This window comes from Nerophis ophidion, linkage group LG29 (assembly GCF_033978795.1).
Source record: "Nerophis ophidion isolate RoL-2023_Sa linkage group LG29, RoL_Noph_v1.0, whole genome shotgun sequence".
Classification (NCBI taxonomy): Eukaryota; Metazoa; Chordata; class Actinopteri; order Syngnathiformes; family Syngnathidae; genus Nerophis; species Nerophis ophidion.
In genome coordinates this window covers 11,775,786-11,792,514 of record NC_084639.1, presented here as the reverse complement: position 1 = coordinate 11,792,514, position 16,729 = coordinate 11,775,786, and the positions used below count along the sequence as shown (strand labels likewise).

General features: G+C 35.8%; 1 protein-coding gene across 2 annotated transcripts in view; it reads left to right on the top strand.

Moving 5' to 3' along the window:
• bod1l1 (biorientation of chromosomes in cell division 1-like 1) overlaps window positions 1-16,729 on the top strand; it is a 70,657-nt gene that overhangs the window by 27,279 nt on the left and 26,649 nt on the right. The window contains exons 12-21 of one of the 2 annotated variants that reach the window (XM_061891870.1): window positions 2,153-2,255; window positions 2,325-2,396; window positions 2,473-2,498; window positions 2,589-2,634; window positions 10,373-10,419; window positions 10,499-10,559; window positions 10,636-10,679; window positions 10,751-10,885; window positions 10,970-11,120; window positions 11,214-11,278. In XM_061891870.1, the coding sequence (XP_061747854.1) occupies window positions 2,153-2,255; window positions 2,325-2,396; window positions 2,473-2,498; window positions 2,589-2,634; window positions 10,373-10,419; window positions 10,499-10,559; window positions 10,636-10,679; window positions 10,751-10,885; window positions 10,970-11,120; window positions 11,214-11,278 (750 nt within the window). Of the gene's footprint in view, window positions 1-2,152; window positions 2,256-2,324; window positions 2,397-2,472; window positions 2,499-2,588; window positions 2,635-10,372; window positions 10,420-10,498; window positions 10,560-10,620; window positions 10,680-10,750; window positions 10,886-10,969; window positions 11,121-11,213; window positions 11,279-16,729 lie in introns of both variants that reach the window. The other variant, XM_061891869.1, reaches the window with a different exon arrangement.

The window sequence follows — 16,729 nt, the reverse complement described above, 5'->3', positions numbered from 1 at the left end:
TTTTATGCCACTCCTTCTTTGTCTCATTTTGTCCACCAAACGTTGTATACTGTGTGTGAATGCAAAAAGTGAGCATTGTTGATATTATTGACTTGTTATGGAGTGCTAATCAGCCATATTTGGTCACTGCATGACTGCAAGCTAACCAATGCTAACATGCTATTTAGGCTGGCTGTATGTTTGTAGGTATATTTGAGCTCCTTTAATTTCCTTTACTTATGTCCTCTTGGTATTTAGTTTATTTTTCCATGTTTCATGACACATCTGTATGTAATATTGGCTGCATTTCTGATAGTTGTTAGTGTGTCATGTTGTTCCAGAACACAGCAAATGTTAGTCAACTGGCAAAGATTGTAATAAATCCATTAAATGAAGACAGCCTTCCTTTAACATGGACACACAGTGCTATACCTTCGGTAATTCCACGACAGTCATTTCCAGGAGTTATCTCACCCTCTGAGAAGCTTTACTAATGTTTTCCAATGTTGTAAAATGGTATAGAATTAATATTACATTTACACATTCCCGTCAACAAAGATTTAAGTCAGCCTGCGACACAGTCATATTTATAGTAGGCTAATATAGACACTTACATCATGTGTTCCCTTCATTATAACACTTATAGAAAGCTTTAAATTTTTTGCGGCTCGAGGCGGATTACTTTTTTATATTATTGATCCAATATGGCTCTTTCAAAATTTTGGGGTAGTCGACCCCTGGTTTAAGGCATGAAGAACTTCTTTTGCCCCCTACAACACAAAGCTTAGATGTTGATGTTTGGTTCAGATTGCTGAGCATTCATCATATTACATGACTTACAGTGGGGCAAGAAAGTATTTAGTCAGCCACCGATTGTGCCAGTTCTCCCACTTAAAATGATGACAGAGGTCTGCAATTTTCATCATAAGTACACTTCAACTGTGAGAAACAGAATGTGAAAAAAAAATCCAGGAATTCACATCGTAAGAATTTTAAAGAATTTATTTGTAAATTATGGTGGAAAATAAGTATTTGGTCACTTCAAACAAGGAAGATCTCTGGCTCTCAAGACCTGTAACTTCTTCTTTAAGAAGCTCTTCTGTCCTCCACTCGTTACCTGTATTAATGGAACCTGTTTGAACTCGTTATCTATATAAAAGACACCTGTCCACAGCCTCAAACAGTCAGACTCCAAACTCCATTATGGCCAAGACCAAAGAGCTGTCGAAGGACACCAGGAAAAGAATTGTAGACCTGCACCAGACTGGGAATAATGAATCTACAATAGGCAAGCAGCTTGGTGTGTAAAAATCAACTGTGGGAGCAATTATCAGAAAAAGGAAGACATATAAGACCACTGATAATCTCCCTCGATCTGGGGCTCCACGCAAGATCTCATCCCGTGGGGTCAAAATGATCATGAGAACGGTGAGCAAAAATCCCACAACCACACGGGGGGACCTGGTGAATGACCTGCAGAGAGCTGGGACCAATGTAACAAAGGTTACCATCAGCAACACACTATGCCGACAGGGAATCAAATCCTCCAGTGCCAGATGTGTCCCCCTGCTTAAGCCAGTGCATGTCCAGGCCCGTCTGAAGTTTGTCAGAGAGCACATTGGAGAATGTCATGTGGTCAGATGAAACCAAAATATAACTTTTTTGGTATATACTCAACTCGTCGTGTTTGGAAGAAAAAGAATACCGAGTTTCATCCCAAGAACACCGTACCTACTGTGAAGCATGGGGGTGGAAACATCATGCTTTGGGGCTGTTTTTCTGCTAAGGGGACATGACGATTGATCCGTGTTAAGGAAAGAATGAATGGGGCCATGTATCGTGAGATTTTGAGCCAAAACCTCCTTCCATCAGTGAGAGCTTTGAATGCTTGACCAAATACTTATTTTCCACCATAATTTACAAATATTTTTTTTTAAATTCCTACAATGTGAATTCCTGGATTTTTTTTTTCACATTCTGTCTCTCACAGTTGAAGTGTACCTATGATGAAAATTACAGACCTCTGTCATCATTTTAAGTGGGAGAACTTGCACAATCGGTGGCTGACTAAATACTTTTTTGCCCCACTGTAGGCTCTTATTCGCATACGTGCCATGTAAAAACAGGTTTGCCATAAACTGAAGGTGATATGTTTTCATGTGTTTGCCCGAAGGACGACACCAAGTCACATGACTTTCAGGATCCTCCAGGTGAGGCAGCTACCAGCGCTACTGACACGGCACCTGACACGCAGTCAGCATCGACCGAGAAAGATGGTAACGTCTCCTACCTCACCTGGGTCAGCTATGGCTGGGGTGTGGTTTGATTTGTTATTGATGTTCCAGAAATGATGAAGGAAAGCACGTCTGACCTTTTCCGCGGGACGCCTGCGTTGGAGCATGTTCCCGCTCCACACGGTGAGCATCACTCCACAAGAAACGGGTCTTTTTTTTTTTTTACACGACTGACTTCTTTGCCTTTCATCCTCCTCAGAGCAAAGCGAGGTTGCAAACAGCAAAGTGAGCAACGATCCGCACTGTGCACCCTTTTTCTGCATTGTCAGCAATATGGCTAAACATGTAAAACAACTTTTTTGTGAACAATAATAGGCTGAAGAGGGGCTCGCCGAGGAGGAGCAGATGGATGTCAGTAATCGTAAGTAAAGTTATATTTTTTCCGAGAAGTGCCACCTCACAAGAAACTTTGCTGTCTAATGACCAATGTTAAAGTACAGTAGCATAGTGGGCCTAAGTATTCATTTAAAACAGTGGTTCTTAACCTGGGTTCGATCGAACCTTAGAGGTTCGGTGAGTCGGCCTCAGGGGTTCGGCAGAGGTCAAAACACACCTGACTCATCGTCTTAATAAAAACTTCTCCCTATCGGCGTATTACGGATACGGCAACAGCAGAACTAACTCTGATTTGCAGATGTGTAATTTGTTGTGAGTTTTTGCAGTCTAGTGTGAGTTTAGTGTCTGTTTTGTTCTTTGAAAAAGGTGATGTTCATGCACGGTTAATTTTGTGACCAGTAAAAAACATGGTAACACTTTAGTCTGAGGGACATATTCACAATTAATTAGTTGCTTATTAACATGCACATTAGTAACATATTGGCTCTTAAATAGTCATTAAGTACTTATTAATGCCTTATTCGGCATGGCCTTATTATAACCCTAACCCTCTAACCCTGACCCTAACCAAATAACTCCAAATTAAGTCTTCGTTACTTAGAATATGTTCCCCTAGTGTTCAAAAACCTCTAAATTAAGTCTGTGTTACTTAGAATATGTTCTCCATACCAAAGTGTTGCCAAAAACACATAACTTTGTCTTGAATTTGAAAAAAAAAAAAACATTTTATTTTTCACTAAGAAAGGTTCGGTGAATGTTCATATGAAACTAACGGAGTTTGGTACCTCCAACATGGTTACGAACCACTGGTTTAAAACATTTATATTTCTTATAAATTTGGTCACTGTGACATTACACACGGTTTGAATAGTAACACTGTGTTTGAATATAGGAAAAAATCAAGTGCTTCTTTGGTGTACCCCAATTTAAAAAAAATCATGCAAGATGTTATTGTTGATAAAGGCCACTTCATTAGGTACACATGCACATTCTAACAGAGGCAGGTTTTGCTTTTATTTTTTTAATGTATTCATTTATTTCAAACAATGACATAAAAAAAAACATGCACCTGGGGATAGGTTGATTGCCAACACTAAATGATGCCTAGTGTGTGAATGTTGTCTGTCTATCTGTGTTGGCCCTGCGATGAGGTGGCGACTTGTCCAGGGTGGAAACCGCCTTCTTCCCGACTGCAGTTGAGATAGGCTCCAGCACCCCCTGCGATCCCAAAAAGGGACAAGCGGTAGAAAATGGATGGAATAACATTAAAAAAAAAAAGTACAAGGCAGACAATACATAGTGATATAAATGAATATAATGCAAAAGGTAATGTACAGTATGTTAGCATGATTGTCCAGTTTTGCCTGAAATGTAGTGGGAAGAAGATAATTTATTTAATCACACCCCCAGTTCTCCATTCAGTGATTAATACATTGAGTTTCACTGTTTCTTTGTTCAAGGATTATAATACAAATGTTGTATCGTGTAATTGTTTAAGGAATATAATACAAATGTTGTATCGTAGTGGCATTACCACAGGTAACAATAATTATTACAGTGTAACAATATTTTTTTACCAACAATTGTGAAAGAATGAACATACCAACAATGGTAATAGACAGAATACCAACAATGGTAATAGAGAACATTACAATAATGGTAAGGAAACATTGAGCACATGTAAACACTTTGAAACAGTACAACAGCAGGTCAATATAAAGACCCTCATCTTTATATTTCAACCAGCCCCGTAGTTTGTATAATAATTTAAATTGAATAATAGTTTGTCATAAAATATGATTGACACTCTAAGTAACAAATGTCGTGTCCTAATTCATCGCACCTGAAATAGACAAAAATATGAGGAACAATTAAAGGCCTACTGAAATGAGATTTTCTTATTTAAACGTGGGATAGCAGGTCCATTCTATGTGTCATACTTGATCATTTCATGATATTGCCATATTTTTGCTGAAACGATTTAGTAGAGAACATCGATGATAAAGTTCGCAACTTTTGGTCGCTAATAAAAAAGCCTTGCCTGTACCGGAAGTAGCAGACGATGTGCGCGTGACGTCACGGGTTGTGGAGCTCCTCACATTTGAACATTGTTTACAATCATGGCCACTAGCAGCGAGAGCGATTCAGACCGAGAAAGCGACGATTTCCCCATTGATTGGTGCGAGGATGAAAGATTCGTGGATAAGGAAAGTGAGAGTGAAGGACTAAAAAAAAGACTAGAGGGCAGTGGGAGCGATTCAGATGTTATTAGTTAAATTAACTAGGATAATTCTGGAAAATCCCTTATCCGCTTATTGTGTTACTAGTCTTTTAGTGAGATTATATGGTCGTACTTGTACAACCTGAAGGACGGTCCCGCACCTTTCTTCAGCACCAGTCGACGGGTGGTGGCGATGCCCATCTCTGCCCTTCGCAAATGACCCTCTTCGAAACACGATCTTTCGAAATGATCGCTGCATAATGTGTGGTCCAAACCAACCGTGTTCGCTTGACCGCTCTGTTCCATAGTAAAGCTTCACCGTTATCTTTCGGGAATGTAAACAATGAAACACCGGTTGTGTTTGTGTTGCTAAAGGCGGCCGCAATACACCAATTCCCACCTACAGCTTTCTTCTTTGATGTCTCCATTGTTCATTGAACAAATTGCAAAAGATTCAGCAACACACAAGTCCAGAATACTGTGGAATTTTGCGAGGAAAACATACGACTTAATAGCTTGGAACAATGCTGGAACAAAATGTCCCCTACAATCTGTGACGTCACGCGCACGCGTCATCATACCGAGACATTTCAACAGGATATTTCGGCGCAAAATTTAAAATTGCAATTTAGTAAACTAACCCGGCCGTATTGGCATGTGTTGCAATGTTAATATTTCATCATTGATATATAAACTATCAGACTGCATGGTCGGTAGTAGTGGGTTTCAGTAGGCCTTTAATAAATGTTGAATTAATTCACCTCCAAACGGAGTATTATTGTCTTTGTAGAGGCAGAACTTTTGGTTGATTTATGTGTACCAAATCATATGGAGGGATGCGCAAAAAAATTGTTCCCATCCGAATCACGAATCTTATTTATCATGATTTTAAGTTGATTCATAGTTTTTGAAAATCACAAAAAAACAAAAACTTGAAAACATTTTATTTTATTTTTTTTCAAAAGAAATACATTTTTTAAAATATGTTTTAGGCCATCTAACTCAGGGGTTGGCAACCCAAAACATTGAAAGAGCCACATTGGACCAAAAATACAAAAACAAACCTGTCTGGAGCCGCAAAAAATGAAAAGCCATATAAAGTCTTGTAATGAAGGCAACACATGACAAGTGTCTATATTAGATATGATAGCCTACTATCAAAAAATGATGATGTGTCACAGGATGAAGGAAATTTTCGTTGACAGTAATGTTGAAATTAAATATTTATTCTACACTTTTTTACAACATTGGAAACTTTAGTAAATCAGAGGCTACTCAGAAGGTGAGATAACTCCTGGAAATTACTGGTGCATAACGGCCAAAGGTGTTAATGTGTGTGTCCAAGTTAAAGGAAACGTCTTCTTTTAATATATTTATTACAATCTTTGGCAAGCTAGGTAATGTTTGCTGTGATCTGGAACAACATGGCACACAAACAACTATCTGAAATTCTGCCAATAGTAGATAGACAATGTGTCATGAGATAAGCAAAACTAAATTATATACAAAGAGGATGAATGTAAAGGATATTAAATAAGCTTAAATATACCTACAATTGAGACATAATAATGCAAAAGTTAGCCTAAATAGCATGTTAGCATTGATTAGCCTGACTAAATATGCCAGGTTAGCACTCCACACAAGTCAATAACATCAACAAAGCGCACCTTTGTGCAGTCACGCACAGCATAAAACTTTTGGTTGACAAGATGAGACAAAGAAAGAGTGAAAGATTTCACATGTAAACGAACTGTTGCGTCACAGTCCAAACTATGGTGAGTTCAAGAACCGCCGAACTTAGTAGGACAAAACGATGTTCACCAAATACTGTAATCAGTGAAGCATACTTAAACATATTAAACAGTGGGCTTTCTAACAATTGGGAATGTTTGAGTCATGTTCGTCCTCAAAACAAAAAACATACTAAAAAAAAATGTTTTTTTTTTCCAAGGTTCAAGTTTGTACGTCACATGAAGTCTACACCACAGTGAAATGCTTTTTTTCCATGCTCTTCAGATATTGCGTACAGTGGGATCCAAACACCAGTTGCAGAATCTAATACACTAAATACAAAAAAAATTGAATACTTTTGATGTTCATTAATTAAGTTGCACAATAAGTCACAGAAGTTATGGTAGAAGTATCAGCACAAGTAGAAGTACAGTAGTCAAATACAGTACCAGTGCAATATCAAATAGTGTAACAGTATACACAGTTTAGAAAGGAACAATATGAAGGTGTCGACAGTTCTTTGGCAGTTGAGTAGTCACAGCAGTATGAACAACGGTAATGGAACAGTATGACTTCTTTATACTCTTGTTTTCACATTATTTACAATCATTGAATGAAAAGTATTGTAGTCCGGTAATTACAGTGGTAAGTTAAGTGTTTTTACATTATTTTTTACATTATTTACAGTCATTGAATGAAGAGTATTGTAGTCCGGTAATTACAGTGGTAAGTAAAGTGTTTTTACATAATTTTTTACATTATTTACAGTCATTGAATGAAGAGTATTGTAGTCCGGTAATTACAGTGGTAAGTAAAGTGTTTTTACATAATTTTTTACATTATTTGCAGTCATTGAATGAAGAGTATTGTAGTCCGGTAATTACAGTGGTAAGTAAAGTGTTTTTACATTTGTTTTTACATTATTTACAATCATTGAATGAAAAGTATTGTAGTCCGGTAATTACAGTGGTAAGTAAAGTGTTTTTACATTATTTTTTTACATTATTTGCAGTCATTGAATGAAGAGTATTGTAGTCCGGTAATTACAGTGGTAAGTTAAGTGTTTTTACATTATTTTTTACATTATTTACAGTCATTGAATGAAGAGTATTGTAGTCCAGTAATTATAGTGGTAAGTAAAGTGTTTTTACATTATTTACAGTCATGAAGAGTATTGTAGTCCGGTAATTACAGTGGTAAGTAAAGTGTTTTTATATTATTTTTTACATTATTTACAATCATTGAATGAAAAGTATTGTAGTCTGGTAATTACAGTGGCAAGTAAAGTGTTTTTACATTATTTTTTACATTATTTGCACTCATTGAATGAAGAGTATTGTAGTCCGGTAATTACAGTGGTAAGTAAAGTGTTTTTACATTATTTTTTACATTATTTACAGTCATTGAATGAAGATTATAGTAGTCCAGTAATTACAGTGGTAAGTTAAGTGTTTTTACAATATTTTTTACATTATTTACAGTCATTGAATGAAAAGTATTGTAGTCCGGTAATTACAGTGGTAAGTAAAGTGTTTTTACATTATTTTTTACATTATTTACAGTCATTGAATGAAGATTATAGTAGTCCAGTAATTACAGTGGTAAGTTAAGTGTTTTTACAATATTTTTTACATTATTTACAGTCATTGAATGAAAGGTATTGTAGTCCGGTAATTACAGTGGTAAGTAAAGTGTTTTTACATTATTTTTTACATTATTTGCAGTCATTGAATGAAGAGTATTGTAGTTCAGTAATTACAGTGGTAAGTAAAGTGTTTTTACATTATTTTTTACATTATTTTACAGTGATTGAATGACGATTATAGTAGTCCAGTAATTACGGTGGTAAGTTAAGTGTTTTTACATTATTTTTTACATTATTTACAGTCATTGAATGAAAAGTATTGTAGTCCGGTAATTACAGAGGTAAGTAAAGTGTTTTGACATTATTTTTTACATTTTTTTCAATCATTGAATGAAAAGTATTGTTATCCGGTAATTACAGTGGTAAGTAAAGTGTTTTTACATTATTTTTTACATTATTTACAGTCATTGAATGAAGAATATTGTAGTCCGGTAATTACAGTGGTAAGTAAAGTGTTTTTACATTATTTTTTACATTATTTACAGTCATTGAATGAAAAGTATTGTAGTCCGGTAATTACAGTGGTAAGTAAAGTGTTTTTACATTATTTACAATCATTGAATGAAAAGTATTGTAGTCCGGTAATTACAGTGGTAAGTTAAGTGTTTTTACATTATTTTTTACATTATTTACAATCATTGAATGAAGAGTATTGTAGTCTGGTAATTACAGTGGTAAGTAAAGTGTTTTGACATTATTTTTTACATTATTTACAATCATTGAATGAAAAGTATTGTTATCCGGTAATTACAGTGGTAAGTAAAGTGTTTTTACATTATTTTTTACATTATTTACAATCATTGAATGAAAAGTATTGTAGTCCGGTAATTACAGTGGTAAGTAAAGTGTTTTTACATTATTTTTTACATTATTTACAATCTTTGAATGAAAAGTATTGTAGTCCGGTAATTACAGTGGTAAGTAAAGTGTTTTTACATTATATTTTACATTATTTACAGTCATTGAATGAAGAGTATTGTAGTCCGGTAATTACAGAGGTAAGTAAAGTGTTTTGACATAATTTTTTACATTTTTTTCAATCATTGAATGAAAAGTATTGTTATCCGGTAATTACAGTGGTAAGTAAAGTGTTTTTACATTCTTTTTTACATTATTTAAAATCATTGAATGAAAAGTATTGTAGTCCGGTAATTACAGTGGTAAGTTAAGTGTTTTTACATTATTTTTTACATTATTTACAGTCATTGAATGAAGAGTATTGTAGTCCAGTAATTACAGTGGTAAGTAAAGTGTTTTTACATTATTTTTTACATTATTTACAGTCATTGAATGAAGAGTATTGTAGTCCGGTAATTACAGTGGTAAGTAAAGTGTTTTGACATTATTTTTTACATTATTTACAATCATTGAATGAAAAGTATTGTTATCCGGTAATTACAGTGGTAAGTAAAGTGTTTTTACATTATTTTTTACATTATTTACAGTCATTGAATGAAGAGTATTGTAGTCTGGTAATTACAGTGGTAAGTAAAGTGTTTTTACATTATTTTTTTACATTATTTACAATCATTGAATGAAAAGTATTGTAGTCCGGTAATTACAGTGGTAAGTAAAGTGTTTTTACATTATTTTTTACATTATTTACAATCATTGAATGAAAAGTATTGTAGTTCGGTAATTACAGTGGTAAGTAAAGTGTTTTTATATTATTTTTTACATTATTTACAATCATTGAATGAAAAGTATTGTAGTCCGGTAATTACAGTGGTAAGTAAAGTGTTTTTACATTATTTTTTACATTATTTACAGTCATGAAGAGTATTGTAGTCCGGTAATTACAGTGGTAAGTTAAGTGTTTTTACATTATTTTTTACATTATTTACAGTTATTGAAGGAAGAGTATTTAAGTCCGGTAATTACAGTGGTAAGTGGTAAGTAAAGTAACCCCATCTTTTTCCTTTTTCAAGCCTTTTTTAAAAACTGCTCCAGAGAGCCACTAGGGCGGCACTAAAGAGCGGCATGCGGCTAGAGAGCCGCGGGTTGCTGACCTCCGATCTAACCTGTAACCTGTAACCTGCTTTGGAGAAGTTCCATTATAGTTATTATATCAAATAATACATTGAGCAAAATCGACTCTGAATTAAATCGTCACCCCAGGAATCGCTTTGGCAGTATTTAAATTCACCTTTCGTCCATTATCACCAGGTGATGCTGAAGTAAAGGCACAGGAGGAAGAAAGCGTTGCACAAACCGTAAGTTCCATGGCAACGGTCAAAAAGGTTGCTTAGCACTTTTAACCTCATCTTCATTTTGTCATCGATTTCTCTGCAGGTGGAACTCGGCACTCCTCACACACAACTACAGTGTGGAAGTCAAGTTGAAAACCAAGCCAGTGAGTAGCTGTGCAATTGGCACGTTCCCTTCCTCCCATATCGTTCCTAAATGTTGTTCAGAAATGTGTGACCCAGGTTGCATCATGCAGCAGCAAAAGGAGTCAGACATGTCAAATAAGGTAACTCTCCTTGGAGCAATGTATGGTTTCTGATGGTTCAGGTCTTGATGTCGGATTATTTTTGTGACAAGTCTGAGGGACGAGGAGGACATAAAAGAAAGATGTCCAACCAGAACATTGCATCTGCTCTTGACTGCAGTAATACTGCTGATGCGTCACAATTTAGCAATGCAACAGGCCAGGATGGAAAGGAACCATCTTCTGAGGTGAGAACAGAATGCTCTTTACTTTGACTTTGGTATTTGTTGAACGTCCCACAAATGTTCACGAAGATGTGTTGTCCTCCTCAGGAAAAAGAACAAGCAGAGGTGAAGGCCAAGTTGCCGCGCAGGGGACGATCTTCCAAAGCGGCAGAAGAAGTAGCGCAGGAGGAGATGAAACCATTGGAGAAAATGGGTCCGACTTCCAGTCGCCGAAGGAGACGCTCTGCAGCCAAATCTGGTCTGATTTTTGGCCTGACTCAATCCTCTGGGGATTACTTGAAGCATCATAGTGGCATGAAAATAGTTTTTATTTTACCTTTTTTTTTTTCAGATGACCTGAGCAAAGACGAGCCGGCCGCTCACAAATCGTCGCCATCACGCTCTACAGAGGAGCAGGTTAGCTGAACACAAATATATTGTACAGTGGTACCTCAAATTCCAGAGGCTTTCTTTTTCTTAGATTTGTGGCAAACATTTTTGTCAGAGGTTTGGGCTGTATACAAACATGTTTGTCGGAAGTTTGCGTTGCATTCAAACATTTTTGTCTAACGTTTGCTTCGTATACAGACATTTTTGTCGGAGGTTTGCGCTGCATACAAACATTTTTTGTCCCAAGTTTGGTCTGTATACAAACATTTTTGACGGAAGTTTGCACTGTATGCAAACATTTTTGTCGGAAGTTTGCGCTGTATGCAAACATTTTTGTTGGAAGTTTGCTTTGTATACAAACATTTTTGATGGAGGTTTGAGCTTCATACAAACATTTTTGTCTGAAGTTTGCGCTGTATACAAACATTTTTGTCTGAGGTTTGCTCTATTATACAAACATTTTTGACGGAAGTTTGCACTGTATGCAAACATTTTCGTCGGAAGATTGCGCTGTATGCAAACATTTTTGTCAGAAGTTTGCTCTGTATTCAAACATTTTTGTTGGAAGTTTGCTTTGCATACAAACATTTTTGTCGGAAGTTTGCGCTGCATACAAATATTTTTTTCTCAAGTTTGCTCTGTATACAAACATTTTTGACGGAAATTTGGGCTGTATGCAAACATTTTCGTCGGACGTTTAATCTGTATACAAACATTTTTGTCGAAAGTTTGCTCTGTATACAAAAATGTTTGTCGGAAATTTGCGTTGCATTCAAACATTTAGTCGGAAGTTGGCTCTGTATACAAACATTTTTGTCAGAAGTTTGTGCTGCATACAAACATTTTTTGTCTCAAGTTTGCGGTGTGTACAAACATTTCTATCGGAAGTTTGATCTGTATACAAACATTTTTATCTGACGTTTGCTCTGCACACCCATTTTCTTAGAAGTTTGCTCTGTATACAAACATTTTTGACGGAAGTTTGCGCTGTATGCAAACATTTTCGTCGGAAGTTTGCGTTGCATCCAAACATTTTTGTCGGAAGTTTGTGTTGCATTCAAACATTTTTGTCGGAACGTTTGCTCCGTATACAACCATTTTTGTTGGAAGTTTGTGTTGTATACAAACATTTTTGTCGGAAGTTTGTGTTGCATTCAAACATTTTTGTCAGGACGTTTGCTCCATATACAAACATTTTTGTTGGAAGTTTGTGTTGTATAAAAACATTTTTGTCGGAAGTTTGTGTTATATACAAACATTTTTGTCGGAAGTTTGCTCTGTATACAAAATTTTTTGTCAGAAGTTTGTGCTGTATACAGACATTTTTGTCGAAGGTTTGCTCTGCATACAAACATTTTTGTCTGAATTTTGCTCTGTACACAAACATTTTGTTGGAAGTTGGCTCCGTATACAAACATTTTTGTCGAACGTTTGCTTTGCATGCAAACATTTTTGTCTGAAGTTTGCTCTGTATACAAATATTTTTGTCGGAAGTTTGCTCGGTATACAAACATTTTTGTCGGAAATTTGCTCTGTATACAAAAAAAAATTTCGGATGTGTGTGCTGCATACAAACATTTTTGTCAGAAGTTGCGCTGTATACAAACATTTTGATCGACAGTTTGCTCTGCATACAAACATTTTTGTCGGGATTTTGCTCTGTACACAAACATTTAGTCGGAAGTTGGCTCTGTATACAAACATTATTGTCAGAAGTTTGTGCTGCATACAAACATTTTGTGTCTCAAGTTTGCGGTGTATACAAACATTTCTATCGGAAGTTTGATCTGTATACAAACATTTTTATCTGACGTTTGCTCTGAATACCCATTTTTCTTAGAAGTTGGCTCTGTATACAAAAATTTTTGATGGAAGTTTGGGTTGTATGCAAACATTTTCATCGGATGTTTAATCTGTATACAAACATTTTTGTCGAAAGTTTGCTCTGTATACAAAAATGTTTGTCGTAAATTTGCGTTGCATTCAAACATTTAGTCGGAAGTTGGCTCTGGATACAAACATTTTTGTCAGAAGTTTGTGCTGCATACAAACATTTTTTGTCTCAAGTTTGCGGTGTATACAAACATTTCTATCGGAAGTTTGATCTGTATACAAACATTTTTATCTGACGTTTGCTCTGCACACCCATTTTTCTTAGAAGTTTGCTCTGTATACAAACATTTTTGAAGGAAGATTGCTCTGTATACAAACATTTTTGAAGGAAGATTGCGCTGTATGCAAACATTTTTGTCGGAAGTTTGCTCTGTATGCAAACATTTTTGACTGAAGTTTGCGCTGTATGCAAACATTTTTGTCAGAAGTTTGCTCTGTATACAAACATTTTTGCAGGAAGTTTGCACTGTGTGCAAACAATTTTGTTGGAGGTTTGCGCTGCATACAAACATTTTTGTCTAAAGTTTGCTCTGTATACAAAAATTTTTGTCTCAAGTTTGCGCTGTAAACAAAAATTTGTGTCGGAGGTTTGCTTTGCATACAAACATTTTTGTCGGAGGTTTGCTTTGCATACAAACATTTTTGTCGGAGGTTTGCTTTGCATACAAACATTTTTGAAGGAGGTTTGCTTTGCATACAAACATTTTTGTCGGAGGTTTGCTTTGCATACAAACATTTTTGTCGGAGGTTTGCTTTGCACACAAACATTTTTGTCTGAAGTTTGCGCCGCACACGAAAATTTTTGTCGGACGTTTGCGCTGCACACAAACATTTTTGTCTCAAGTTTGCGCCGCACACAAACATTTTTGTTTCAAGTTTGCTCTGTATACAAACATTTTTGACGGAAGTTTGTGCTGTATGCAAACATTGTGGTCGGAAGTTTGCGCTGTATGCAAACATTTTAGTCAGAAGTTTCCTCTTTATACAAACATTTTGTCTGAAGTTTGCTCGGTGTACAAAAATGTTCGCCGGAAGTTTGCGTTATATTCAAACATTTTTGTCGGAAGTTTGCATTGCATTCAAACATTTTTGTCGAACGTTTGCTTTGTATACAAACATTTTTGTCGAACGTTTGCTTTGTATACAAACTTTTTTGTTGGAAGTTTGCTCTGAACACAAACATTTTTGTCTCAATTTTGTTTTGTATACAAACATTTTTGTCTCAAATTTGCTTTGTATACAAACATTTTTGTCATAAATGTGCACTTCATACAAACTTTTGTCTCAAGTTTGATCTGAATACAAACATTTTTATCTGAAATTTGCTCTGTATACAAAAATGTTTGTCGGAAGTTTGCGTTGCATTCAAACATTTTTGCTGGAAGTTTGCCTTGCATTCAAACATTTTTATCGAACGTTTGTTTCGTATACAAATATTTTTAATAATAATAGTAATAACTTGGATTTATATCGCGCTTTTCTAAACATTCAAAGCGCTCACAGAGAGGTATGACTCAACATTCATTCACACCTGGTGGTGGTAAGCTACATCAGTAGCCACAGCTGCCCTGGAGTAGACTGACGGAAGCGTGGCTGCCAGTTTGCGCCTACGGCCCCTCCGACCACCACCTATCATTCATTCATCATTCATTCACCAGTGTGAGCGGCACCAGGGGCAAAGGGTGTAGTGTCCTGCCCAAGGACACAACGGTGGCGATTTTTTGGATGTCAATTGGTGGGAAGCGAACCTGCAACCCTCAGGTTTCTGGCCGGTCGCTCTACCCACTACGCCATGCCGCCCCAGAAGTTTTTGTTGTATACAAACATTTTTGTCAGAAGTTTGTTCAGTGTACAAACATTTTTGTTATGAAGTTTACTTTGTATGTAAACATTTTTATCGTAAGTTTGCTCTGCACACAAACGTTTTTGTCAGACGTTTCCTCCGTACGCAAACATTTTTGTCGAACATTTGCTCGGTATACAAACATTTTTGCCAGAAGGTTGATCTGTATACAAACATTTTTGTTGGAAGTTTGCTCTGTAAACAAAAATGTTTGTCGGAAGTCTGCATTGCATTCAAACATTTTTGTCGGAAGTTTGGGCTGCATTCATACATTTTTGTCGAACGTTTGCTCTGTATACAAACATTTTTGTCGGAATTTTGCTCTGTATACAAACATTTTTGTCGGAAGTTTGCTCGGTATACAAACATTTTTGTTTGAAGTTTGCTCTGCATATAAACATTTTTGTCTGAAGTTTGTTCTGCATACAAACATTTTTGTCAGATGTTTGCTACATGTACAAACATTTTTTATCGGAAGTTTGTGCTGCATACAAACATTTTTGACAGAAGTTGCGCTGTATAAAAACATTTTTGTCGGAAGTTTGCCCTGTATACAAACATTTTTGTCAGAAGTTTGCTCTGTGTACAAACATTTTTGTTATGAAGTTTACTTTGTGTGCAAACATTTTTATCGTAAGTTTGCTCTGCACACAAACGTTTTTGTCAGACGTTTCCTCCGTACGCAAACATTTTTGTCGAACATTTGCTCGGTATACAAACATTTTTGTCGGAAGGTTGATCTGTATACAATCAGTTTTGTCAGAAGTTTGCTCTGTATACAAATATTTTTGTCGGAAGTTTGCTCGGTATACAAACATTTTTGTTTGAAGTTTGCTCTGCATACAAACATTTTTGTCTGAAGTTTGCTCTGCATACAAACATTTTTGTCAGATGTTTGCTACGTGTACAAACATTTTTTATCGGAAGTTTGTGCTGCATACAAACATTTTTGTCAGAAGTTGCGCTGTATAAAAACATTTTTGTCGGAAGTTTGTCCTGTATACAAACATTTTTGTCAGAAGTTTGCTCTGTGTACAAACATTTTTGTTATGAAGTTTACTTTGTATGTAAACATTTTTATTGTAAGTTTGCTCTGCACACAAACGTTTTTGTCAGACGTTTCCTCCGTACGCAAACATTTTTGTCGAACATTTGCTCGGTATACAAACATTTTTGTCGGAAGGTTGATCTGTATACAAACATTTTTGTTGGAAGTTTGCTCTGTAGACAAAAATGTTTGTCGGAAGTCTGCATTGCATTCAAACATTTTTGTCGGAAGTTTGGGCTGCATTCATACATTTTTGTCGAACGTTTGCTCTGTATACAAACATTTTTGTCGGAAGTTTGCTCGGTATACAAACATTTTTGTTTGAAGTTTGCTCTGCATACAAACATTTTTGTCGGATGTTTGCTACGTGTACAAACATTTTTTATCGGAAGTTTGTGCTGCATACAAACATTTTTGTCAGAAGTTGCGCTGTATAAAAACATTTTTGTCGGAAGTTTGCCCTGTATACAAACATTTTTGTCAGAAGTTTGCTCTGTGTACAAACATTTTTGTTATGAAGTTTACTTTGTATGCAAACATTTTTATCGTAAGTTTGCTCTGCACAAAAACGTTTTTGTCAGACGTTTCCTCCGTACGCAAACATTTTTGTCGAACATTTGCTCGGTATACAAACATTTTTGTCGGAAGGTTGATCTGTATACAAACATTTTTGTCAGAAGTTGCGCTGTATAAA